Source organism: Peromyscus maniculatus, chromosome 2, assembly GCF_049852395.1.
Source record: "Peromyscus maniculatus bairdii isolate BWxNUB_F1_BW_parent chromosome 2, HU_Pman_BW_mat_3.1, whole genome shotgun sequence".
NCBI classification, from domain to species: Eukaryota; Metazoa; Chordata; class Mammalia; order Rodentia; family Cricetidae; genus Peromyscus; species Peromyscus maniculatus.
Genome location: NC_134853.1, coordinates 149,240,313 through 149,267,522, shown reverse-complemented (window position 1 = coordinate 149,267,522; position 27,210 = coordinate 149,240,313). Strand labels below are relative to the sequence as shown.

The 27,210-nt window shown below is 54.5% G+C and overlaps 1 protein-coding gene and 1 long non-coding RNA gene across 9 annotated transcripts in view; one reads left to right on the top strand and one right to left on the bottom strand.

Annotated features, from left to right (window-relative positions):
- Positions 1-470: 470 nt before the first annotated feature.
- On the top strand, positions 471-4,836 carry LOC121827652 (uncharacterized). Its single transcript, XR_006069970.2, has 3 exons — positions 471-512; positions 906-976; positions 2,151-4,836. It is a non-coding gene; the product is annotated as an uncharacterized LOC121827652 (long non-coding RNA).
- A 6,265-nt stretch (positions 4,837-11,101) lies between these two features.
- Positions 11,102-27,210, bottom strand: part of Sdc3 (syndecan 3) — a 32,068-nt gene continuing 15,959 nt past the window's right edge. For 2 of the 8 annotated variants that reach the window (XM_076565246.1, XM_076565247.1), the window contains exons 2-6: positions 21,369-21,462; positions 19,922-20,039; positions 17,980-18,605; positions 15,465-15,753; positions 11,102-14,771 (exon numbers count right to left, since the gene is read on the bottom strand). In XM_076565246.1, coding sequence (XP_076421361.1) covers positions 14,605-14,771; positions 15,465-15,753; positions 17,980-18,573 — 1,050 coding nt within the window. In that variant the 5' untranslated portion in view covers positions 18,574-18,605; positions 19,922-20,039; positions 21,369-21,462 and the 3' untranslated portion in view covers positions 11,102-14,604. Of the gene's footprint in view, positions 14,772-15,464; positions 15,754-17,979; positions 18,606-19,921; positions 20,040-21,368; positions 21,463-22,498; positions 22,664-24,347; positions 25,102-27,210 lie in introns of those variants that run through there. The other 6 variants (XM_076565242.1, XM_076565248.1, XM_076565245.1 and 3 more) reach the window with 5 other exon arrangements.

Sequence of the window (27,210 nt, the reverse complement as noted above, 5' to 3'; positions counted from 1 at the left end):
ATCTCAAGTAGCCCAGGCTAGCCTCAAACTCACTCCATAGCCAAAGATGACTTAGAACTCCTTTCTAATCTTCCTGCCTTTACTTCTTGAGCAATGGGTTTATAGGCATGTGCCTCTATGCCTGGTTTTGTGTGGTCCTGGGGATTGAACCCAGGGCCTCATGCATGCTAGACAAGTGCTCTACCCTGGAGCCACCCTGGCCCCTTGAGTCTATGATTTTTAAGAGTGGGTTAGTCCAAAGGTTTCATTACTCTGGATTCTCTGGGGCCAGAGGCTCCAGCCGTCCCTGCTTCCCAGGGTTAAAAGATTTAATGGGCTGGTAATTGCTGAGCCTTGAGGGCAAGAGGTAATTTATCAGCCCTCAGCCAGCCTAGAAGGCCACCACCATTCACCCCTGCCTCTCCCGCTCCTTCAACTGTGACATCACAGCCAGGCCCAGGGAGAAAAATTTGTCTCCATGACATGGCCTTGAGTTTAGAGCTAGTAAGAACTGGAGGCCACCAGAGTATCTGGTGGGTGACAAGGGGCCCTGTGGAGCTGTCCCTGGCTCCTGCCCAGGCCTCACACACAATGGAAGGGCCTAGCCAAGCTATGTCCAGCCCAGCCACTCCCTTAGCCAGAGACACCCAGACTCCACCCACCCAGAAGAGCCTCAGAGAGGAGGCACGGAGGAAAGGGAGACAGAAAGGCAGGGATTCCCACACCCTGCTCTGCCACAGCTGTCCCCACCTGTCACCTCTGCCCAGGCTCCTCTCCTTCTGACCCGCATCCCTTTATGAGCCCTTCAAAGCCAGCTCAGGTCCCTCCTCCTCTAAGAAGGCATGTCTGCATGTTCGGCCCCTCCCTCCCTTCTGGGTGGCTTCTGGTGCCTGGGTGTGACTCAGACTTCAGCTTCTCCTTTCCAGGTTTATTCTTGCAATGAGGGACCTGGAACTTGGGATTGTTCTGCCTCGCCCTCCTGAATTCTGGGTTACAGGTATGTACCACCACGCCCAGCTCCGTCATGCTCAATGTCATGTTCAAAACTTCTCACAGGGCCTGGGCATGGGAGAGACCTGTAATCTTAGTATGGTACCCTGGAGGCTGAGCCATCTTGGGCCACAGAGTGAAACCCTATCTAAAAAAAAAAAAAAAGAAAAGAAAAGAAAAACAAAAGCAAGCACCTTCTCCAATTCCTGTACCAGGCCTTTGTCTTTTTGTCTGGCTTCAATTCCTGCCTTTGGTCCATGCACGAAGTCTTGGCCAGATGAAGCACAGACCTGCCTTCCTACAACACAGGCTCTAGATGATCCTTCTGAGGCTGTGGCAGTGGAGACCCTGTCCTGATCCCAAGAGGCATGCCTGCACACTTGTGCATACGTGTGTGTGTGTGTGTGTGTGTGTGTGTGTGTGTTCATGTGCATGCACGCGCACACACACACACACACACACACACACGAACGCACACACGCACACACGCAGGCACGCACGCACGCACGCACGCACGAACGCGCACGTGCACATACACACATATCCCAGCTCACACCCTAGGCTGCCACCAGGGAGCCCACTGGGGTTGCATGGTCCTAATGCCTGGAGCATGTGTGGTCACCGTGGACAGCACCAGGGGGCACGACCTGGGACACCTGAGTCTTTTACACAGAAGAATTGCCGAAATACCACCTGCACGCCCACTTCTAAAAGTGTTTTTGAGCTGGGCAGTGGTGGCACACGCCTTTAATCCCAACACTCAGGAGGCAGAGACAGGCAGATCTCTGTGAGTTCGAGGCCAGCCTGGTTTACAAAGCAAGTCCCAGGAAAGGCGTAAAACTACACAGAGAAACCCTGTCTCAAAAAACCAAAAAAAAAAAAAAAAAGTTTTTGAGAAACAACAGGGGAGAGGCACTGATGATCACTGTCCAAAGACTCTAACAGTCTATGTGGGGAATTAGCAGCCCAGCCTCTTATTTCCCTGTGGGCTGTACAGAAAGCATGCACGCACTCGGGCACACACACAAGGCAGCTTATGAACTCCAAGCCCATCGGCATGGCATTCCTTAGGTTCCCCAGTAAACCTCAAATTCCAGCCACTCTGGAATTTGACTCTGACTTTGTCCATCTTCACACATGCTGAAGCGCTTTACACAATCCTGTCTCTCTTCCTTTCATAGAAAACTCCTGAACAGCCTTCAAAACCCAACCAAGTTGGGTGTGTTGGCACAGGTCTATCATCCCAGCTCCTCCAGAGGCTGAAGCAGGAGGATCACAAGTTCAAGGTCAGCCTGGGCAACTTAGTAAGATCCTGTCTCAAACTGAAAAATAAAAAGAGAGCGAGGCATGGTAGTGCACATCTGTCATGCCAGCAGGTAGGAGACTGAGACAGGGGGACTGCTTCAAGTTTGAGGCCAGTCTAGGCTTCATAGTAATGTAAGACTAGCATAGAGAACTGTGGAAAGAAAGAAAGAAAGAAAGAAAGAAAGAAAGAAAGAAAGAAAGAAAGAAAGAAAGAAAGAAAGAAAGAAAGAAAGAAAAGAGAAAGAAAGAGAGAGAGAGAGAAAGAAAGAAAAGAGAAAGAAAGAGAGAGAAAGAAAGAAGAAAAACTCATCTAACATCTAACATACGCCAGAGGCACTGTTCTAATTGCCTGACACTAACAGATGCCTGAACCATGCCTGGCAAGAGGCACCGTGCTACTTTACAGGGGAAGAAGCCAAAGCTAGGGATATGAAATGACCCCACCCCCACCCCCTTGGACAACCAGGAAGGACCTGTGTCTACTGGCCTGTGCTCCCTTCTTACATCATGTCTGGCTGGTGAGGGTCAGCAGCAATATTTACAGCAAGGCATGATGGGACTCTAAACCTGGCAGGCCCTTGGCAATGGGCTGAGGGAAAGAGACGAATTACACACCCTTCAAAGACGGTGTCATCGTCCCAGAAGCTGGGTCAGGAGTTCCCAGGAACCTAGGCACCAAGACAGTGTCATGATCCCAGGAACCTGGGGAGGCTCGGCCTCAGGAAGGATCCTTCTCATTATTCTGTGGAAGCAGTCTCTGAAGCCATGGCTGTCTGTGAGCATCTGTGCAGATTCACCACCATCAGAGACTAGCTCGAGGGTTGCTTTTCTTACATGGAAAGAGAATGGGGCCATGGAGGTGCCGACCAACTGGAAACGGGTGGTATGAAGTTGATGACAGTATGACACTGGGAGGTGACGTCAGGGACAGAGGGTAAGCAGCTCTGTCTCTAAAGGGACAGGACCCCCTCCAGTTCCCCTTGGTCCCTGGGAATGAATTTGTTCTTTGTTAAAAAGCAGAACTCTCTTGTGGACAAGTTAAAATACATACATAGGGCTGAGATGTAGCTCAGCTGGTAGCATGTTTGCCTAAGGCTCTAGGTTCAAGACCTAGTACTATAAGATATAGATATAGGTATAGATATAGATGATATAGATATAGATACAGATGATATAGATATAGGTATAGATATAGGTATAGGTATAGATATAGATAATAAAGAAACATATATGTTTTTATGAATGTAAGGCTAGAAAGATGGTTCAGTGTCTGCACAAGCATAAGGACCTGAGTTTGGATCCCCAGAACTCACACAAAAAGCCAAGCATGAAAGTTTACATCTGTAACCCCAGCACTGAGGGTGAGCAGAGAGCAGAGACAGGCATATCTCCAGAGTTCAGTGACCAGCCAGTCTAACTGAAATGGTGGGTCCCAGGTTCAATGAGAGAGGGAGACAGACAGAAAAAAGATAGATGATAGATAGATAGATAGACGATACATACATATATGATAGATGGATGGATGAATGGATGGATGGATAGATAGATAGATAGATAGATAGATAGATAGATAGATAGATAGGTAGGTAGGTAGGTAGGTAGGTAGATAGTATACGATACATACATATATGATAGATGGATGAATAGATAGATAGATAGATAGATAGATAGATAGATAGATAGATAGATAGATAGATAGATAGATAGGTAGGTAGGTAGGTAGGTAGGTAGGTAGGTAGGTAGGTAGGTAGGTAGGTAGATAGATAGATAGATAGATAGATAGATAGATAGATAGATAGATAGATAGATAGATAGATAGATAGATAGATAGACTGTCTTAAAAAATAAAGAAGGGGGCTGGAGAGAGAGCTCAGTGGTTAAGAACACTGGCTGCTCTTCCAGAGGTCTTGAGTTAAATTCCCAGCAACCACATGGTGGCTCATGACCATGTCTAATGGAATCTGATGCCCTCTTCTGTCAAGTAGTATCGAGGACTATGGGGGTCCAGCCCCTTGATAGTCCCCTCCCAGGGTCCGGGAAGAATCTACAACCAGCTGATAATTAATCTTTAATGAGAAGAAATGAATCTATGTACACGAAACTCCTTAGTCCATATACTTTATTATTCTGTGACAGTTATAAGCTTATATTCTGCTCTCATATTTAGGTCATCTTTAGTCTGATTTCTCTCTACACTTGTCTGCAATCCCCTCTAGGTTCTATCTTAATTCCTTCATCTAGTTCTGCTCCTTCTAGGTTCTCATCCATCTTGTTCCTTCCCATATCATCTCCTCTCCCGTCTCCTCTCTCCTCTTCCCATTCTACCTCATCTTGTTCTTCCTCATCTGGCTCTTCCTCCTCTTCCATCTCGTTCCTCTAGTACTCTCTTGTAGTCCTTCAATCTACTTCTTCCCCATCTCAGTTTGTTCCTCTCAAGTTCTTACCCATCTAGTTCTCTTTTCTCTTCTCTGTCCTCTCGTGCCCTGGAAGTCCTAGTATATATACACTTACAAGCAGTATTCCCTTAGCAGTGCAAAGCCAGGCTTCCAGGGTCAAATGGAGGGGTGCTAAGAATCACACAGGGAGGCAATAACCGTTAATTATCACTTGCAACCCCAAAGGGAAGTGACCAATGGGGAAATGAATTAACTAAAGGCTAAATCAGGTAATATCTAAGAAGAGGGCTCTTATGTGTTCAACTATGATCTTAAACGTGGTTGGTAGAAAATGTTAAAAATCTGTAAGTTGCTAGGCCAATGGGAGAGAATAAAACTGTCTTCTTTTTTCCTGTAGCTCCTATCTGTCCAAGCTATCTGCCATTTTTCTGCAGGGTAGGGGAAAGTGTGCTCAGTGCTAGGCAACCTGTGTACAGCTAGATGCCTCTGGTGATAGTCAAAGGGAGATCTGGAACTGGATGTAAGGTTTGGGAAAGGAGGAAGTAAGGCTTAATTGGCACATCCGCCAGGCCTTCTCAAACAGGTAGCCTGGATGTTTAAGTCTATTCTTAGAAAGTATGGAGGTATCTCTGATAAGGTACTTTCCTCCATCTGGGGATGGACCTGGCCGGATGCTGCCAATGATGATAATTACAGGGAGGCTTGAACTGGGGTTCTGGCTGAGCATAGCAGTTAGCACAGAAGGTTATCTAAATATTCCTAGAAGTGGTTAGGTAAGTAGTTAGAGGTCTATAAAGTTAGTAAGGCTGTAAGAAAGGAGGGGTCTGAGCTAAATTGTGTAAAGCTATTACTTAATGTCTACCTGACCTAGGCGGTGTCCCCTTGTGGAATTTACCTTAAGTCAGGAGACTTGCCTGTGGGTTGTTATCACTGTTAATCCTTGGAAATTGGGTGACCACCTGGGTGATGTCTCCTTTAGTCCTTGAAAGTGGCTAGGGGAGATATCTGATTCCAGAGAAAGCCTTTCCTGAGGCTGTTCTCCAAATGCCTGGAATGTGTATGTCTAGAGAGTGATCAGTCCACATTGTTAGCCCTTCTTAGGGAAAAATCAATTGGGAAAACTATGAAGGCACACATGATTTTCATAACAGAATACAACTGATATATAACAAGCCAAGTAACACCAAAAACTCCTTGGGATTTGGCTTCCTCTGGAGGAATTCCCTGATTCCTCCAGGTAGTGACTTTGCCATAACCAGCTGAGTTCTTATGATATTTCTGCGGCCCGCAGCAATGTAGGCATACATGCAAATAGAGCACTCATATACATAAAATACATAAATAGATCTAAAAATAATAATAATAAATTAAAGAAGTAATGTACACAAGATGACTCAGTAGGTAAGGGCTCCTGTTGCCAAGCTTGACAACCCAAGTTCAATCCCCAGTACCCATGTAGTAGAAGAAGAGAATCAGCTTTCACAAGTGTGGTGGTAATCTAATTGTACTGAAATGTGATTTTGAATGTATGTTAATAAATAAAGTTGCCCGGGGGTCAGAGCTATTAGAGCCATAGCAAGAGTGTGGCGGTGGTGGCACACGCCTTTAATCCCATAGATCTCTGTGTGTTCAGGGATACAGCCAGCATTGGAGACATATGCCTTTAAGACCTAGGGGGCTGTACATTCAGACAGTGACGAGGCAGTCACGTGTTTGGGTTTACAACCAATGAGAAGGCAGAACAAAATACTATAAATAGACGAACAGACAGGAAATAGGTCTCTTTTCGGGAAGCTGGGACACCGCAGGCGGAAGGGTGAGATTTTAGCTCTGAGCTCTGACCTCTCGGCTTTCTCTTTTACATTGTTTCTGTGTTTCTTATTTAATAAGACGGTTAGTTACATCTACACACAAGTTGTCCTGAACCTTTTACATGTGCTTCATGGAACATGTGCACTCCCACAAACACACAAATGCACACAATAAATAATCCATAAAAATGTTAACTAATGAGGGAGAGTGATAGAGGAAGACACCTGACACCAACCTCCGGCTTCCACACACCAATGCACTGGCAAGCACACATGCATGCATTCATGCACACACCAAGAAAGACAGGCGGGAGGGGTGTTGTGGAATATTACTTTAACTGGGCAGAGATGTGCTACATTTGTTTATGCTGCAGAATACTACTTTAACTGTGTAAAGATGTGTCGCATCTGTTTCATGTTGCCTGTCCAAAGCATCTGATTGGTCTAGTAAAAAGCTGAACGACCAATAGCTAGGCAGGACAGGGACAGGTGGGGCTGGTGGACAGAGAGAATAAATAGGAGGGGAAATCTAGGCTCAGAAGGAGAAGGAGGAGGAGGAGGAGAGAACAAGGGAGATGCCTGAGGCTAGAAGCCAGGTAGCTGCCAGTGGGCAGACACAAGAAACAGTGAAAGTTAGATATACAAAAGGAAAGAAAAGTAAAAAGCCCCATGGCAGAAGGCAGATAAAGAGAAACAGGTTAACTTAAGTTAAAAGAGCTAGCCAGAAATGAGCCTAAGCTAGGCCTAACATTCATAACTAATAATAAGTCTCTGTGTCATGGTTTGGGAGCTGGTTGGTGGCCCAAAAAGAAAAAACCTGGTACAGAGAGAGGGAGAGAGGGAAGGAGGAAAGGGAAGGGAGGGGAGGAGAAGAGAGGGGAGGGGAGGGGAGGGGAGGGGAGGGAAGGGAAGGGAGGTGAGGGGAGGAGAGGAGAGGGGAGGGGAGGAGAAGAGAGGGGAGGGGAGGGAAGGGAAGGGGAGGGGAGTGTCCATCCCCAGAAATGCTGTCTACCTCCTTTGAGACAGGATCTTTCATTGGCCTGGAGTTCACCAATCAGGCCAGACTGTCTAGCTAGTGAGCCCTAGAGATTAACCTGCGTCGGCCTCCCTAGCACTGGGATTACAAGTGCACCCCACTTTGCCCGGCCTCTTATCTGGGTTCAGGGGGCTAAACTCAGACCCTCATCCTTGTAAGACAAGCCCTTTACTGACTGAGATATCACCCAGACCCCCGATTTTATTTTAATAAATATGTAGATGTACATATATTTGTATATATATTCTGAGTTTAATTTTCTTTTTTTAGACATGAGTTATTGAGGAAAGTGGATAATCTGGTAGAACGTTTCATAGCTTGGGTTTTGCCGATGAGGCCGATCTCATCTGCAGGGTGGGGCTGATAATTCTGTGTGAGAGCTAAGCAGACGAGCCTGTGGGTGAGCACTGACAAGGGGAGAGCCTCCGTGTGTTGTCACATGCTGTGTTTTTTCAGCCTTTCGATCACACCTACTGCTTCTGTGGCTCGGAAGCCACTAACTGAGGCTCAGAGATGCTTGGTGGCATGCCCACACTCACACAGTTGGCTGTCAGTAGAGAGAGGGAGGAGATGTGGGCGTGGGGGGGGTAGTCTGCTGGAAGGAACTAAGCATGGGCATGGGTCCCCTCCTCCGTCTCACAGCTGAAGGGCTTCGCATTCCTGCTCTTGGAGCCTCGGTTTCTCCATCTGCAAATGCATGCTGCAAGGTCAGTGCAGACTGGAGTGGAGACAGCTGTAACTGGGAGCCTGCCCAGGCACCTTTGCCTGTTGGTCCCCTTCACCATCCTTAACCCAGTTCCTCCACTCTCGCAGTGGGCCCAGCCTCTTTCCTTCCAGAGAGAGACAACAAGCAGTCTAGACCCTCTAATGGCCTGCAGCCCACCCTCAGCCCAGCAGAAACAAGGTGGGTGGCCTCCGGAAGCTGAGTACACTCTGTTCCCAAGGAGGCTCAGGCTGGCCCCTGTGACCTCTTGGACTTAACAGAAACAAATAACCATTCTTCTTCCTTCTCCTCCAGCTTTGCTACTCATCCAGAGGCCCAGAGGGGAGGCCCCAGCTCCTTACAATGCTTGGCCCACTGTGAGGCCTAAGAGTGGGCGGGGCTCCAGATGAACCTTGGCTCTCATGGGCCCAAGTGAGGGTCTGCACCACAGTAAACATTAGTCATTTGACCCCTGCCCAGGTTCAGGATCGATTATTCATTCAGCAAATAGTATGCCAGGCGTAGCTAGGAATAGTGGTAGACTCCGGTGATCTCATCACTTGGGAAGCTGAGGAAGGAGGATTGCCACAGGTTCAAGACCAGCCTGGACTGCCTAAAGACTATCAAATCATCGCCATCATATCACCATCAGCAGCAGCAGCATCACTATCATCATCACCATCATCACCATCATTATCACCGCCACAATAACAGCAACACTAATAATAGCCCCCACCTGTCTGATGTCTTCTCCAGACCTAACATGGTTTAAGCACTGTGCACACCAGACAACCTCTACAGTCTCCACTTTACAGGGGAGACAACTGACCCCTGGAGCTGAAGGGGCTCGCGCATGTCACATAGCCAGTCACGGCAGAGCTGGATCTGCGAAAAGCCGGACACTTGCAGAGTGCGATTCAAGTCCCATTGCCCCTGGCCACAGGCCCAGACTCCAGTCAACTACTTTAGAAGACTACATCCGTGAATCTTCACCGTGGTGCCCAAGCCCAGACCTTTTTGTGCACATACAGGGACCCTGGGCTCAGAGCAGGAAGACGGCATGCCCAGGCACACACAGTTGCTCTGAGACTGAGCTTGCTAGCCCACCAAGCTGAGGATAAATGAATGTTCAAATCCAGCAGGGTTGGGGGGTGGGAGGGGGAGGGGGAGGGGGAGGGAAATGGTGCATGGGGAGGCACTAGGCTCAAGAAACTTAAAACCAGGACAACTTTGTTTTCCAGAAGCTTCCTGGATGAACAGCCCCATGGCCTTGGCTTTGTATTTTCAGAAACCAGCCCCTTGTGGCCCAGCAGGCTGCTCGCTGTCCAGCCTGCCCAATGCTCTGTCAGCACCTCCAGTGGCAGGTCCGGTCAGACTTTATAGCTATGTCGATGGAGGCTCCTGGAAACAAACCACCTGAAGTCCCCCCAGTGAGGCCCTGGGCCCTGGGGAGCCGCCTCAGAATGACCGAGCAGTGAGGAGAGCTGGCGGGGCGGCGGGTAGGGGTGGCAGCTGTGGAGAAAAGTCTGCCTGGCTGGTGGCACCACAGTCAGGCACTGGTTATGGCTCGTCTCCTCAGCAGGCCCTCTGAAGGTCAGAGTAGGTCTGTCCTGGTGGCCGTGTGTGTGTGTGTGTGTGTGTGTGTGTGTGTGTGTGTGTGTGTGTGTGTGTGTGTGTGTCCTTGCCTCAGTCTTGCTTGGGAGGGGGTCTTGTTTACGGCTGAGTATACCAGGCTAGCTGGCCTGCAAGCATCCAGAGACTTCCATTTCCACGGCACATTCCACCGTATGAGTGTAGAGATGACACATAAGAGCTACCACACCTGGCTTTATATGAGTTCTTGGGATCTGAACTCAGGTCCTTGCATTTGAGTGGTGAGTGCTTTATCCACCAGGCCATCTTATCCTGGTGGCCTCTTGGCTCGCAGTTCCAAGCACAAGCCAGGTGCGGAACAGATATTTTGAGAACCTTTAGTGAAAGCAAAGAGAGAGAAGGCATGGGAGAGGGCCAGACCTCAGGCCTTAGGCTCCAACCTACCCGACCGAGATGGTATCCCATCTCCTGAGGAAAAACTCCCAAGCCATGAGGCGGCTCCCCTGGAGAAGGGCAGACTGTGATGAGGCACCCGTGCCTACCATCTATCCCCTGCCTCGGGGCAACGCCGCCCTGTGTACGTCCCCAGCGGAACATGAGCAGTGGGCACCGCGACAGCCCAGCAGCTTCCACTGAAACGGGAAGAGCCTGGGCACAGGCAGAGGGCCTGGCACCAAGCTTCCTGGCTCGTGTGCCCAGCAGAGAAGAGGCCTTATCCAGCTCTGTGTCTGGCCAGCCAGGCCACAGAAACATGGCGTCTCCTGGTCCCCGCTCTTTCTACACCGTCTTCAAAAGCATCATGAGCAGGCTAGCCGTGGGGAGCCCTGTGCTGAGCTCTTTGGGGGAGCCCTTCCCTACTCCACCGGGACACGTGATCATCCCACTCTGTGGCTCGGGAAATGGACTCAGAAGGCAGAAGGGCTTGCCCAGAGCCCGAGGCTGGGAAATGCCACCACTTGGACACAAGAATGAGCATACCAGGCCCCAAACACAGTCTTGTGCGTGCCTCCAGTTTCCACATCCTATAGTCCAAGATTCTCTTTGCGGCCTGAAGTTGGAGTCTCCCCCTGGGGGTGAACTGTGACCCCCCCCACCCAACCACACTAACCACTGTTTGCTCTGCATTCAACCAACCACAGCTGTCACCTCAAGGCTCCCAGCAGAACGCTAATCCATTGCCCCTGGGTCATTCTCCATCTCCCCAAAGGGACAGTGGCTCGGGCACAAGGTGAACATGGCTGTCCCTCCCAAGCGAGCCGTTAGTCATCCCACATGTGGACCACACAGCATCTTTTCAGCTTAATTTTATTTCCTCTTATAAATGGGCACAGCACAGGGAAATGTTAAAAAACAAAACAGAACGAAACAAACAGAAAACAAAACAGAGCAAGCCGCAGCCTTCCCAAGGCAGGCGTGGGTGAGCACCCGTTGGGGGGGTGGACCGGGCCTTGGTATCTTTATCCAACTGTCTCTTCTCCGTTTCTTATTTAAGTTTTGGCCATGAACTCAGGACAGGGATGGTTAATAAACAGGTTATAGGGAAAGGAAGGGTAGGAGGGGCCTGGGGAGGAGAGGAAACCCCATTCCTGGTTGCCCGAGGGCTGAGAGGGCTCTGTACAGGAGAGAGGATAAACCAGTGGGGTGGGGGGGGCACTGTCTCAGGGGGCTCTCTGGAGCCACACTGTCTACGAAAAGTATTTACATGCATTCACCACGCTGGGGCCAGGCACACCCAAGCGCCCAGTGGGCACCTGGGGGGGGGCGGCCAGGCCATCAGCCCCTCAGATGGTGACTCCAGGGCCCAGTTTGGGCCTCTCTGTAAATCTGTACAGTGTGGGCTTCTATTTACAGTCACCAAGGCTGGGGAGGCACATCCTAGGGGAAAGCCAGGACAGCCTAGGCAGCCATCCCTGCCCCCAAAGCAATGTTGGCTCTGCTCTCCGTGGGAGCCCCGGCCTGGAGGCCTGGTGGACGGCTAAGCCAAGCCCAGGGGGACTGGCCCCAGCATCCTAAGCTCTGCTGCAGGTCTGCCCAGCCAGGCCTGGCCATCACCCACGTGCCTCTGACAACCAAAGGTGATCAATCTTGCACATAGAGTCCCTAGTCTGGCCCCTCAAGAGAGACGAAGCCTAGCTCTGCAGCTCTCTGGCCCCGGCATGACTTGCTCTCTTGGGAAACCAGGGCCTGGAGAAGTCCAAGACACATCACACTCCTCTCTTTCAAAATGCACTATGCTTCCAGGCAGGCTGGCGTCCTGAACACCTTCCCAGGAGCACGGAGGCGTCTCTGGACCCGTGTGGACAGGCTCTGCACGTACCGCACTGTTTCCGGGGCAGGCTGGGGAACCCGCACCCACATTGCACTAGGAAGAGCCGCAGTTCACCCTTTGAACTGAGCTCTCTTAAATCGTCCTGGCCTCATCAGGCTGGCCCAGTGCATCTGGGCCGCTCACACCCTTAACCTTCAGGTCAAATTTCACGGGCACAAAGCCTAGACATTGGCCTTGGGGCCTGGGCCCCATACACAAGGCCCCACAGCCTCTTCTCTCAAATGCTGAGGCTACAGAAAAGTGCCAGCGCCTGGAGGCCAAATCCACAGCCCCAAGGCCAGAGCCACCCTGAGATGTGAGAAGTGGGCTCTATCGCAGAAGCTGGGCTCTCCCGCCTTGGTCCTGCTGTCCCTGTGGGCTGAGCACCTGGAGGCTGCCTCCCCCAGCTCCCAAGCCTCCCCACCAAAGCTCCAGTCCCCAAGACAGCAGCAGCCCACCAGGGAGTAGAGGGTAGGGGCTGGGCCACTGGCTCTCCTCTGCTCTCTACCCAGCTCTCCTGCTTCAGGGAAGACCTTGGCCAAGCTGCCTCCTTCAGGTCTCATGGGCCGAGGACCCCTCTCATTCCTTCCCCCTCCTCAAAGTCTGAGCCAACTGGCTCCCCAACAGAACTCTAAGCCCCATTAAGGGAGTCATGGGATCTGGAAGACAGAGCAACAGAGCCTGACAGTAGGATACCTCCCACCCCGAAAAGACAAGCGGTGCTGATTGCCTAGACCCTGCCTCCATTACCCAGATGGGGGTCCTCACTCTGCCCAAGTCTGCTGTCGAGGAATCTTAAAAATGAAACAGAAATAACAGGTGGTCACTTGACTGAACCTGGGACATGTGTGAGAGCTGGGGGGGGGAGGGGCCGGCCAAGCATAACCTAAGCCCCACCCCTCTGGTGCTAAGCGCTCTCGTGGCACACCTCCCTTCCCCAAAAGAGAATGGTGATTCCCAACATTTAAAATACCTCTGAAACAACCCCGCTTCTAAGGGTAACGAAGACAGGAAGGTAGACTTGGGGCCTGTGATGCCCCTGTCCTCATCAACTGCTCTCAGGGCCCTACGGCATGGGGATGAGCTAGGCTGTGGGTCGATCCAGCTGTAGCCAGAACTGTCAAGTTGCCTGGTCAGTTGTGTCCACAGAGGACCCAGGGTGAGTAGGCCTGAGGTTGGCCTCGCCAGGCCAGGGCAGGGGACACAGAGGGCCTGGGCAGAGGCATACCCTCACAGGCACTTTGGAAACGTGTGTCCTGGGAGGCAGAGACAGCTCCTGGCTCAGAGCAGAAAGGGGATACACAGAAACCAGGGACAACCACACAGCTCCCTTCCCAGCCTGCAGCCTGGCTTGGGGCATCAAGCCTTCTTCCTTCGGATGTGGCTGGTGGAGGCTAGCCCCAAACCTCCCTCTCTGTGAGCCACAGTAGCGAGGGAGGCTGCATCTGTGTGGGATTGAGTCTGACATCAGCTGGGATCAGCGTCAGTGTGGCTGGTGTAGGTGTCGTGGTGGGGACCGGGTGGAATAGGGTGACTCTGGGGGACCCAATATGGGCTGATGCCTACAACTTGGCCCTGCCTTCCTCGGTGACCCGGATGGTTAGAGGAGCCGGGTGCAGGACCAAAGTATGTGTGTAAAGAAGTAGAGTGGGAGGGAGGTGGCATGGTCACCACTGGTGATGATGACAGTGGCCGGCAAGGCAGAAGTATCGGGGGTGTCTCAGCACTGTGTGAAGGAGGTGCATGTGTGTGATGTTTCACTGGCTGGGTGATCAAGACTGGGTATGTTCTTGTCTTCTGTGTGAACGCGGATGTTGCAGGATGTAGAGCCGTGGTTGACAGAGGCTATGTGGCATCCCCTCTAAAGAGGGGCACAGAGTGGCCTCCCTCACCACTGGCTGCCCTGTGCACTGAGGAAGCCCTTTCCCTGGGAGGCAATGCAGAAGGAGGTACAGCCTGGGGACGTGTGCATTGGGCAGAGGGGAGGGGACAGTGACCCCAGAACGAGCTCAGGCTGGTGACAGAGGACACCCTCCCGCCCAGAAAGGCCTTGGGACAGCAGCTCAAGGCTGCAGCATCTGGATGATTTTGATTGGGGGGGGGGGAGGCCAGATGTGCCATGTGTTGGTCGAGGAAGCCAGCACAGTGGCCTCTGTAGCAAGAAGAAGCCATCAGCAAGCACTGTGGGCCATCTTGGCCCTGGCCCTGCCCCTGTTTCTCCCAGCAACCTGGGGTTTCCTTCCTCTTGTCCATGGGACACAAGATCCTGAGGCCCCAGGCTGGAGGGAGTGGGGCTAGAGAAGAGCCTCATAAGGGCACAGTCTGGGGCAGATGGCAGCGCCCCTGTTTCTCAGGACCGTCTGTCTTATGCTAGCAGCCTGGGCAGAAGGAAGCAGGGCCAGGCTCCTGCCCAGGCCCAGGCCTGGGCTGTTTGTTGGGGCCAGGGACTGGGCAAGTTGGCTGCAGGAGGCACCGTGGCTCCGCTAAGCATAAAACTCCTCCTGCTTGTCAGGCTTCTGGTACGTGACGCTCGCCTGCTTGGGCTCCTCCAGTGTGTAACTGCCCTCGTCCTTCTTCTTCATGCGGTAGATGAGCAGTGTGACCAGGAAGGCGGCGAAGAGGGCGCCCACCACCCCACCCACGATCACGGCTGTGGAGAAAAAGACAGAGGTCAAAGCCCAGAGGCAGCAGAGGGGGAGAGGATGTGAGCCGAGCAGGCTAGGGACCCCGGGTCTGGAGGCAGAGAGGACAGTACTGGTGCCACCCACTATTACCCACTCCTTTCCACTGGTCACACTGTCCCTAGGAGGGAGGCAGGTGCCCTGGTCCTCGTCAGTGTCAAACACCATGGGCTGTCAGAGGATAACCCTACCACCATCAGGAAGGAAGGCCCCTCCCCCCACACTGCCAGACCAGCTCCCTCGGTCTCCATGAGGAGCTAGGAGGTCCCACCAGGGTAAGCCTTGAATCAAGGCCTTGGGTCAGGCTGGGTCAAAGGTCAAGCCAAAAGACAGGTCAGAGGTTAGCACCTGGGCAAAAAAAAAGTCCCACGGGGTCAATCAGGGTGACCCCAAAAAGCAGGGATTCAAAGTCAGCGGCAAGGATTTAAGGAAAGTTAGAGAGAGAGAGAGAGAGAGAGAGAGAGAGAGAGAGAGAGACAGAGACAGAGACAGAGACAGAGACAGAGAGAGAGAGAGACACAGAGAGAGAGAGAACAGACTCCCCTGGGGAGGAGGGAGATGGAGAGAGGGGAATGGGAGGAGAGGTTCCGGGGTAAAGCCCCTGCTCTCCCTTCCCAGGAACCCACACCCTGCCCTGCCCCAGGCCTGGAGCCTGGCCTCACCTACGAGCACCTCCTTCCGCTCCAGGATGCTCTTCTGAGGGAGCTGGGCGGCCGAGCTGCCTGAGTCGATGGCGTTGTCGTGGAGGCCAGGGCCCGGGCGGGCACCCTTGGGCAGTGTCCCCGGTGGAGGTGAGGGCCTGGCCGCGGCCCCTCCCACAGCCACCACTTCATTGGCCGTGTCGGGTTGTGTGGTCTCCTCTTGCAGCTCAAAGTCCCCGCTGGGCCCCCCAGTCACTGGCACCTCTGGCTCATCCTGGACCGTGGTCAGAAGGGACTCTGGAGTCGGGGTCTGCAGAAAGGGTGGTACGACCTGGGGTTAGGACCAACTACTCCCAGGAAGCCATACACACAAACCTCCACCACACTTCCACCAGGTGGGGCCAGCATTCACCATGCGTAGTCCTCGGTGCCCTCTGCATAGCGCTGTCCCCACAAAGAAGGGACAGTTTACAGGGTGGTCAACAGGCCCAGAGAGGTTACTGGACTTTCTCAAGGCCACACAGTTAATACATGGTGGAAGAAGAATTAAAATCTAGACCTGACTCAGACTCTGTACTTCCCATTACTGGGCCTCACATTGCTGTTGTCAGAACGGCCACATCCCGTCCCCATCCTGTCCCCATCCTGTCCCCATGACTTCCTCTCCAGCTGTCTTAGAACAATCCTTGGTCGATTCCTGTCCAGGAGCAGGAGTGGTCTGGGGCCGGCTAAGCCTGGCTCTCTCCCCACACAAAAGGCAGAAGAAGTGGGTCCCTTCACCCGGAAGCCAGTCCATGAGCAAACCTGCAGAGTATGGGCAGGTATCCCCGACCCAACCCAGTGACCAGCAGAGTGCAGCACCCCACTGGACGGGGAGAGGAGCCGGGGGGCTGCGGGAAAGAAGCTGGGCTGTGGGAGCTGGCCCGGGGGGGGGGGGGGGGGGGAGGGCTGGGGCACAGCTGCTTCACGAGGGTGTGGCGGGGTGGCCCTGAGTCTGGCAAGGGCAGGTCCCACATAGGGCGGCTACACCTGCTTCTGGCCTGGGCTCCTCAGCCTGCTGCTATTGTTCCCCCTTCCGGCCAGGCCCCCTCTCTGAAGGAAGGGCCGGGGCCTGTATCCTCTGGGGCTGGTTGGGGCCTGAGAGGGACCGCAGGGCTCCGGCGGCGACTCCACAGCCCCAGGGCCCCTGTGAGGCTGATGGCAGGGTGCTCTGTGGCTCTCCAGACTCTCCATTTCTCCTTTCAGCCTGGCTCCCTGTGCACGTGCGCACATGCATAGGCCAGGCTGCTGTCTCCTGGTGTCTCTCTCCCACGATGACCCTCACCAGCCTAAGCCTGGCCCTGGAGCCTGGCCAGCTTTACGAGCCCCCAGATTCAGGAGCCCCCAGATTCAGGAGCCCCAGATTCAGGAGCCCCCAGATTCAGGAGCCCCAGATTCAGGAGCCCCAGATTCAGGAGCCCCCAGCTTCAGGAACCCCCAGCTTCAGGAGCCCCCAGATTCAGGAGCCCACAACCACAATCTGAATCCCGATTCAACTACTACCTGAGGAACCTAGAAAAATGGCTTCCTCCGCCTCACCTGTAAAAAGCGGTGATCACATCACCGTGATGGAAGGGTGTGGGGGTGGCAGAAGTACTCAGGGAAGTACCATGCACCTGGCAGCCAGGTGCTCCCCCACAGCACCCACTCAGTCACCCTCAGGCCACGATGATGACAGCAACCATGTCGAAAACGTCAGGGCCAACAGCTGAGCAGCTGGCTCGTTGACTGTCCCGAGTTCAGTCAGGAAATGCCGTTTGCAAACAATGACGGGCCTCGCTCCCTGGCTCTCTGTCTCTGTCTCTGAAACAGTCTTACTGGGTAGCCCAGGCTGACCTGAACTTGCAGGTCCTCCTGCCTCGGCTTCTCCAGTGCTAGGATTCTGGTGTGGGCCACCATGCTCACTACTTTCTCTGGTCTCTCCCTCACAGATAAAGAAATGAAGGCAGAGAAAGGACCAGCCACCAGCTAATGTCTCAAGACTAAAAAGAAAAAAAGATAGTGGAGTGTTTAAATCCAGGCTGATAACCTCTCTTCTATTCTTTTCTTTGTTTTTGTTTTGTTTTGTTTTGTTTTTTTTGAGACAGGGGCCTCACTGTGTAGCTCTGGCTGGAGCTACTCTGTAGACCAGGCTGGTCTCGAACTCACAGAGATCTGCCCGCCTCTGCCTCTGGAGCATGGGGATTAAAGAAGTACGCCAGCATGCCCTGGCCAGCCTGACAATCTCTTAACCTGCTCTTGACCTGAACTCCCAGCCAGGCCCACCCACCATTCCCCAACTCCACCCCCACAAATCCACCTAAACCCCCTCTCTCTTGGCGTCTAGGCACCACACCCCACCTGCCCTGGCTCTCTGACTCCCCGCAACCCCACGCAGAGGCTTACATCCAGCATATACACCAGACCCACCTTGCCTGGCTCACCCCTGGCACCTCCTGGTCCCCGCCCACCCCACCCCTGTGCCCTCTGCACTAACACCCTCTCCCACCGTCCTCACCTGAGCCACCTCCGTGGGTCCAGGAGCGGTGGTCCCCAACGGCAGGGTACTCCTCTCGGCAGCATCAGGCTCCTGGGTGGTGACGGGCCAAGGAAGGGCTCTTGGCCTCGAGGTAGCTGTGTTGACCAGCCTAGGTGTCGGGGCCTCCGTGTCCAAGGTGGCCACCGTGGTGGGCGGTGAGGGCGCTGCTGGGGTGGTGGCCTGGGCTGTGGCAGCCGTGGTCAGGGGAAGAGGCAGCAGCCCCTGTACGCTGGTGGTCCTTACGTCAGCAATGGTGGCCGTGGCAGGGGGCACTTCGGGGGTGCTAGCAGCAGTGGTGGCTGCTGTGGCAGGCGCTGTGGCCATGGTGGGGGCCCCCGTGGTGGTGGCAGCGGTGGTAGATGTGGTGATGGAGACGGCGGCGGTGGCTCTCTGGCTGGGCTCCTCCAGGACTCCTGTGACCTCTGTCACCAGCGGGGGGCTGGTGACTGGTTCCGGGCTGGGCTGCTCAGAAAGGAGCTCCTCGAGTGGGGTGTCCACGGGCTGGATATCTGTGGTGGGTAGCGCGGCGGGCGCCGTGGGCGCAGCCAGGGCCATGTCGGGGACAAACCGCATGGCAGTCTCGAGGCCAGACTCCTGCTCGAAGTCTGGGGGGGTAGGGAGAGGGAGAGCCCTGGGGAGTGGGTGCTCCTCACCACCAGATCCCCAGGCAGGCATTGCCTTCCCAGCAGTACATCCCCCTTTAGCCAATTTTCCCAGGGAGACAGGAGAGAATGGAGGTGGCTTGACCAGATGAGCTAGCCTGTGCCTCGCCAAGATCCTCGAGAGGGCCGCCACGTCCAGGCAGCCTGCCCCGATTCTGCCAACCCACTCTTGAGTCCTAGCAACTAGTGACTAAAGCCTCTGTCTGGAAATCCACTCAGGGTTACAGGAAAACAAGGCCCACCTCCCAGACATGCGCAGAGGACCAGAGGGGATGAGGCCTTCTTGAGGGGCACTTCCCAGGTCACATGAATGATTCGGGGGGGGGGGGATAAGATAAGGGACTTGGAGAGGGAGAGATGAGGGAGCGAAGAGATGTGGGGAGAAGCCAAGAGGAGCAGGGGTCATTGAGGTCATTGAGGGTGGAGAGCGGGAGAGCAGGGAGGTGACACTTTAGAGGAGGGCACAGGTGAGTGAGGCAAGAGCTTGAAGCAGCAACCTGAGGGAGGCTAGAGGCAGAGTTGGAGCGGCCAGCACAGACAGGAGCGTGGGCCAGGGACAATCTCATCAGACACGCACCCATCCCCTGGCTGGGCCCATTTCAGCACCTCTCTCAGTTCCCATCTCCAAGGTTACACTGACTTCCTGTCCCCTACCTCCCAGGGCCTACGAGATGAAGGCAAACTCCTCAGTAAATAGGAAGACATGGGCTGCAAGGGGTCAGAAGTCACTCAGCTGCCTGGCCATAAGGCTGGGGTGGAGCTGCTGGATCTACCCCCTCACCCGGCCGGACCCGTAGCCGACCGGCCTTCCCCACGACAGAGCCAGCAACCCAATCCCAGGTCCCCGAAGCCCTTCTGTACTGCTACCCTCACTGTGGCCACTGCTGATGGACCCAAGGGGCCACCCAGTCCAAACTGGCTCAAAAAGTCATCCCTGCTGAGGACTGACTGCCCATGGCCCTCACTATATAATTAGCGCAGGGCTGGAACACTGAGTTACTGCGTGGATGTCTCCAACGAGCCGGAGGACAGGAGCCACAGCACTGGGGACAGGCCCAGGCTGCACACCCAGACACCGGGACAAGAGTCCTGGACTCTGAAGGCTCTCCTAGCCCACCCCCTCCCAGAAGGAAGCTCTGCCCTCCTCCTTCTTGAGGTCTTGACCTCCATACAGGGACAAGACTCACGCAAGCAGCCTTAAAGGCTCCCGGGCTGCTGCTAGATGCAGGGACAGGCAGGGAAACCTGGGGATTACTTACAGCCGGAGCCGGACCCTGAGTAGAGGTCGTCCAGTTCATCATCGGGAAACAAGTCGTCATCCCCTGAGCCCTCAAGGTCCACCGGCCTCTCAAAGTTCTCACTGCGCCAGCGTTGAGCCTGAAAGAGTGTAGACACGTACAGGGATAGGCACCCAAACCATCGGGCCGTATAGGCCCAAGAGACAGCGGGCACATTCCCGGGGAGAGTGACCCATGTGTGCTACAGAGAGCTGGGTGTGGGCGGATGACCACCTCCCACCTCCCCAAGGCCATGGCAGCCGTCCTCTCCCTTACCAGCCAGCTGCCACTGGGCACCACTGGTTGCCCCACCCCCCAGCAATGGCAATCCCTACACAGGATGGGCTCAGGGCACACAGTGCTGAGTCTGAAGCCAACACAGGTTGCTTGCCAACGGGGCAGGCTATTCATTCCATTTGTGCTTCAGTGTGTGCATTCAGTCAACAAAAAGTGGCTCCCTCAGGGAGCACAGTCCCAGGAGGCACACCGCAGACTCACAACAGGTCGACTGTCACCTCTGTGCGAACAGCACCCACAGACAAGATCCCACCGAGTCCTCAAGGTGGACTGGGAAGGTGGCAGGCACCAGCCCAATTCACAGAAGAGAAAATTGAGGCCCGTGGCCCAGAGGGCTAGGAGTGAAATGAGGTTTGGGATCCAAGGGGTACCCCAAACTGCCAAAGGCAGGAAGGTAGGCAGACACGGGATGCTGGGGAGGCTAGGGCCCAGGAGAGAAGTGCCAGAACAGGTAGAGGGGGGAGGGAGAGAGAAGGCTTCCCACACTGAGCCGCCCCGGTCTCTTCCCTAACAGAAAGTTCGCCCCTGCCTGGCCTACCCCACAGCATATGCAGGCCCAGGACCAGCACAGGCTCATCATACTTCTACTTCCAGGAGTCACCAGGCTTCTCCCAAGAGTCGGTGTCCCCAGGCCTGTGACCCTTCAGAGTGGGGACCTAGGAACCCCGGAGCTGGCACAGCTCTAACTGTACCCCCTCCTTACATGCCCATACCTGGAGCCAGCCCTAAGAACCTCAAAAAACAGGTATGTAGATGCCTTAAGTGGCCTTGATGCGCTGTGTACGCTGGCCATGGTCCCCACCCCCCAGAGCTTTGGCAGGGAAGCTCCCGATGTGAGTTCGAAGCCCGGAGCATTTACATCTTACAACTGAAATCCGGAGAGGAAGGCACATAGGCAAGGGACCCTGAGCGAGCCCCGGGGCTGGTCAATGCGGCTGTCTCCCTTGGGCGGGCTCCGGCTGCGCCACCTAACACCTTCCACAGCCCCTGGCCCCTCGTTTCTTCTCAATCACGCCGGGCTCTCTGCCTACAGCACCCTTCCAACTCCCACCCCCAGTGTCACTGCTGAAAAGCACCCCACGCTCCCAAGTCATGACGCCTGATGCTTGCGAGCAGTTTTGCTTTGAAGTACCGATGTTGAGGGGCTGTTCCCATTCACCGTCTACGAAGGATACACTTCATGAGGAGGGGCTGCATGTCCAGCAAGATTCCTGATACTGAGTAGGCTGAGGACGGAAATGGAGGTAGGAGACATGTTTAGCTCCTGGGGTAGCATGGGAGCTGGGGTGGCTGGAGGTGGGGTTGAGAAGACACCAGGCTGGTCACAGAGGGTCCAGTGTCTAGCCAATGGGTGGGTTTCCCTTGGAAGTCAATCAGTTTCCAGGGGTCAGGAGTTCTCAGGTAGTGCCTGGGCATCTGCCCCAGCTGGCAGTGGGGAGCCATGGGAGCTGAGCGTGACCAGAGGAGGCAGGCCTGGGGAGGAGCTAGATTGGCACAGCATCTCACACCCCTGCCACTCATGGGCCCTTCTAGAGTTCACACGGAGCCAAAGAAAGGATCTTAGTCCTGGCTTCCTGCCCCCAGCCCCCAGCACCTGCTCCAGAGCCCCAGCCAACCCAGCCAGGGCAGGGAGCCAAGAGATACCCCTCATACACCACACACACCATGACACACACACACACACACACACACACACACACACACACACACACACGTCTGGAACTAATGAATTAATCAGTATTTACTTTCTACCAGTGAGTCACGGGTGGAACAATTAGTGTAATTGCCCCTGTGACTAATCACTGGGTCTTCCTCCTTTGTAGACATCCCAGGAGCTCAGAGTAAGCCCATCACCACCAGCCAGCTCTCATCTCTGCCCAGCACACACTCCCCAGGTCCTAGGGCGGCAGGAGTCACATGCTTCTACAAGCCAGAGTCCCTCGGGGGCTTTGGAGGCCTGTCCCGCTAGTTGTCCAGCCAGAAGCCTGATGTCACAGCAGGGATCCCTGGCTTTCTCACCACCTTCAAGGCAGGCTGGGAAGGGACATTCTAAGAGATCTGTTATTCCGGGACCCCAAAACAAGAGTGAACACACAAGAGCCAAAGTGAGGGACTCAGGGTTCCACAGCGGCCAACATGGCATGCCAGTCACCAATACTTTTTTTCAGAAAGGCTTACATAAACCCAGAAACAGCTCCAAAGCCACAGAGACCCTGCAAGTGACACAGTCAGAGACACAGACATGCACTAACACACACTCACCTAGAGGCAGCCATCGAAGGCAGCATGCCGGCATGCCTTTGGGGGCATATGAGAGAAGTGGGGGGTCCCATGCAGCTCTGAGCTCAGAAAGGAGCATATAGCCTCTCATGAACCCATCAGCCTCCACTCAGGTAGCGCTCACCTAGGTACTATTCATCCTGGCTCAGTAGCCATTGACATGACAACGGTTGCCATGACGACCATATTCTCCATCGCTAAGGACCAGGAGCTGCAGCTCCCCCACAGGGCTGGAGAGTGTGGGAGAGGGAGATGGTGAAGGATCAGAGGACAGCAGGGATGGAGAGGGGGAAGGCCAGAGCAGGCAGGCCTGGGGAGAAGGGGAGGTGAGAATGCTAGGGAGGGAAAATTCTCACATCTCAATTTAGCCTCACACTCATCAGAGGCTGCCGGGGAGGAGGCAACCTCAGTGATTTCCCAGACACCCTTCCGCCAGGATGAGCAGCCTGGACAAGGCGAGGGGCAGGAGTAGCTGACTGCCCAGTCATCCTGAGGTCACCCTGGGGGTCTCAGGAAGATGAAGCCTGCAGGAATACTGGGGATGCTGGTAGCTCGCTCCCAGGGGACAGCCAAAGGGATGGAGGATGGCAACCTTCAACCAGCCGTGGAGAAAGCCTAAAGGTCACAAACTGAGGAGGGGACCGCAGACAGCATCTCACCGCTGCACGGCATCTGCGTTTGCCCAACATCACACGTGCTGAGCACAGCGGTCTCTGTCGCCCCTTAAAGAACAGACACCTAGTGCCCTGAACCCCATCGGCCTCGCTCTGTCTGACTCTCCCTGTGGCTCTCCACAGGGGCAGACCACAGGCTCCTGTGACTGAGCAGCCTGATGGCACCCATGCCCCAGCATGTACACACAGTGACTAAGAGGAGACACAGCTAATGTGGACATGTACATACTACACCCCCAGCACACCCCCATGGCACACACATACATACACACCCCTTTGGATACACACACACACACACACACACACACACACACACACACACACACACCATACATACACCCCAGCAGATATATATTCCATTCACACACATCCCAGTGGACACACAACCTTCAGTAGACACAATTATATATACACACATGCACACATATACCCCAGCAGACACACACATACTTGTGCACACACACACCTGTACACACACTTCTTCACATATACACCCCAATGAACACAGTTCAGCACTGACAGACCCCAACGCACATGCCCAGTAGAACTTATCAGCAATGTAGGCCAGCACACACTTGTGTGTCTAGCACACCCCCAACTGCGCACACACCTTAGGGGACATGAACAAGTGGCTTACCCTTGTCCCCACTCACCTATGCAGATGCTCACACAAGCCTCAGCAGACTCAGGACCACGTGTGCCTGCTGTGTACACACACACATGCTCCCTAGGCCACGTGGTATCCTTACTTGTTGCATTGACTGTTCCCCTCGACCACAAACATCACAACTGGAATCTGATCCCCTCACACTCACACCCCATGGCACCACCCCCTGGTCCAGCACATACCATGAGCAGAAGGACCCCTCACTTGTTTTCTGCCAAGGTCAACTCAAGGCAGACAGCCAGGAGAACTTCCGCCTTCCTGCCACTGGGGACCTGCACATCAGACCATCACCATCACGACCCCCAGGGGTTATCATCCCCAGGCTGGCCTATAACCAAGGCATGAGCACTTCCCTCATCCTGGGTCCCTCTGCCCAAGTGCTCCAGGCCACACTATGCTCAGCCTGGGGTCCCGACACGTGTGGCCCAGTCCCTTTGCCCAGCCTGACACCACCCCAGTGCTCAGCACCTGCTTGTGCCTGCAGCCTCACCTGCTCTCCAGCTTGGCCTCAGTGACTCTGCTTCACAGCACACACCCTGCCCACAGACTCTGCAGGCCCCTCCGTCCTGGAGCAGGCCCCTCCGGACTCACACGGATGCACACTCCTGTGCATGTGATCAGATCACATACCCCTCCCTCCTTATCACATTCATTTGGAACTGACCCACAGCCTCAGCCCTCAGAGGCACCCGGGCCCCTGCCTAGGGATGTGGGGAACCTGACTCTAGGGTAAGCAGCCTCCCATGGTCGGCCCCTTGCTCACCCACAGGCCCTTCGTCCCAGTGTCATAGCGGCTGGGAGAGGCAGGAGGCTTCCTCCTCCAGGCCACCCCATCTCCCCAGACGCCCCCACCAGGACCGGGCTAGGTGAGGCCTTGTGTCAGACAAGTCCCATCTGTCCACAGCAGCCGCTAGCTCTGAGACACCTCCCTTACTCAGAGCTCCCTCTAAGCCACCGACAAAGTCCCAAGGGGTCCTTTCTACCTCCTTCCCCACCAGAACCTTCTAGAGAGACGGGGCAGTGCAGAGTCTGGTCCCTTGGTTCCTCGTCTGTGAAATGAGATGGTAAGAACAGGACTCTCTCTCGAGCCACTGGGAAGAGTAGCCAGGACTATGCAAATGATGAGCAGGATTCCGGGTTAAGTAACGGCTGATTGCCGGTTACGTTAATGTCTCCACAGTTACAGAACCGAAGCCGCAGCCTCCTCCTGGAGGAGACAGACGTACAGGAAACTGTTGATGCCCAGAGAGGTTGAGTGGTGTTGCCAAAGCCACACAGAGAGCCTACTAAAGAGAGAGGCCGGAGGAGGGGACAGACAGGGAGGAGGTACAGAAGCATTCAGACCCATAAATTAGGTCAGCTGCCAGGGGCCAGGAGCCCAGCACCCGGTGCCCCGCTAATCATGCTGCAGAAGCTAGAACAAAATCAAGTGTAATTAATTCTGCCCCAGCTTCCTCCCCCTAATTAGCCAGACTGGGGCTCTACCGTCCTGGTGACCAGAGACAATGTGAGCTGGGCTGGGAGCCCAGCTTTCGGCTCAGACTGTCTTGGGTTCAACTCAAGCTCTGCTTACTTCCTGGGTGTCTTTGGGCGAGTTATATAACCTCTCTGGGCCTATATTTGACTAAACAGAGACAATAATACTTTCTGCTTCACAGAGCTGTTGTGAGAGCTGGTAAGCACACAGTGGACGGCCGGTCTCATGTTGGGCTGGTATTCCCCCAGCATGCATCCGCACACCAGACCTCACTTGCAAGTCTAAAGCAGGCCTGAGAGATCACAGTGTTCAGTTTCCTCCCAACAGACACACAGAGATGGATGTGAGGGAAGGGGAACAGTCCAGATAAGCCAGGCAAGCCTCGGAGAAGGGGAGCGGCTTGTCCAGAGGCACAGGGGTGACGGCTAGTTCCTGGAGTGGGGCTAGCCAAGGAAAGGTCTCAGCAGAGTTCCAGGGTCCCCGTGGGCTCCGTCCCCAAAGGCCCTCAGCCCTGTGAGAACTCAGTGATTCTCATGGTCACCGGCTCCACCCGGGAGACCCATAGCCTCTCTGCAGGAATGTGGGTGGCGGCCAGGCTCCGGGCAGAAGGATGGCCAGGGATGACAATGGCAGCATGGATACCTCAGTCCCTACCCCTTCCCACTCACACTCGCGGCTCCCCCTCCCTCCACTTCACCCCACCCCCACAGGGCAGCACTGAGGGCAGAAGGCGCCCCATGCCTACCTAGCACATCCCAGCCAGCCAACTACAAAGGGAGTCAAGATGGCCGCTGCCCCCCTCCCCGGCTGTGCGCTGGGGAGGGGGGAGGGGGTGTCAGCAAGGCCTCCCTCTAGCACCTTCCCTTGGTCCCTGGTGCCCCCAAAATCTCTATCTCTACAGTAGCAGTGACACCCCCACCCCCAGCCTAGCCCAATAGAGAACAGGTCACCTGGGCCCCTCCCCACTTCCAAACATGCTTCTTTCTCCTCCTGGATAAAGTGAAGAAAAACCTCAGGCTACAGAGCCCAAGTCAGGACCCTGCTAAGCCAGACCTTCCCCCAGCCTGCTGGAACTGGGCCCTCGAGAACTGGAGCCCCAGGGCAGTGTTCTGTATAAGAGGGGAACTGGAAGCAATTTACATTCCCCACAATAGGAGACTGTTAAATAAGTTAGGGTGCATGGAATAGTATGTAGCTGTCAATAATTGTATTTTCACACACCCATGTTGCCTAACTAGGTCCCTAAAAGGCCTGAATGCATTCCAGGAGGGTTTTTTTTTTTAAAAAAAAAAAAAAAAAAAAAAAAACTTGTTTTGAAAGAATATTCCAGAATAAAGGAAAAGCTGTCCACTGACTAACAGGAGAGGGACATCTGGGCTGCCAAAATGACTGCTGGGTACTTCTGTCCCTCAATGGCCCTGGATGGACACCAACTCTGCCAGCCTGCCCTTCCAGACAAAACAAAGGAACTATGACCTCCCTGGGGCACCATAATGAAGGCTGGGCCTAGGACGTGTTGGCAGTTAGTACCGTCACCATCAAGTTCCGAAGGGAGGCTACTGAACATTCATGGAGTTGGGCCAGCTTAGCAGAAGACATCCCCATTTTGTTTCAGAGAGGCCACAGAGGGAGGCCAGCGGATTGTCTAGATCTGTCCATGGTCTCCCAGTGCTTTGCATCGGTTTGGAGAACTGTCCACGCTTGACCCTGTGCATGCTTCCTAAGTTCCCCCAGCATCTGCCAGTCCCTCTTCCACTACGGACACCCCCCAAAAGGTAGCTGGCTGTAGCTGGAGGTTCGCGGGCCTGGCTCCCTCTTCGCCATCACCCTCACCACGATGGCCCTGGGCACAGGCACCCACCCACCAAGCACCCAC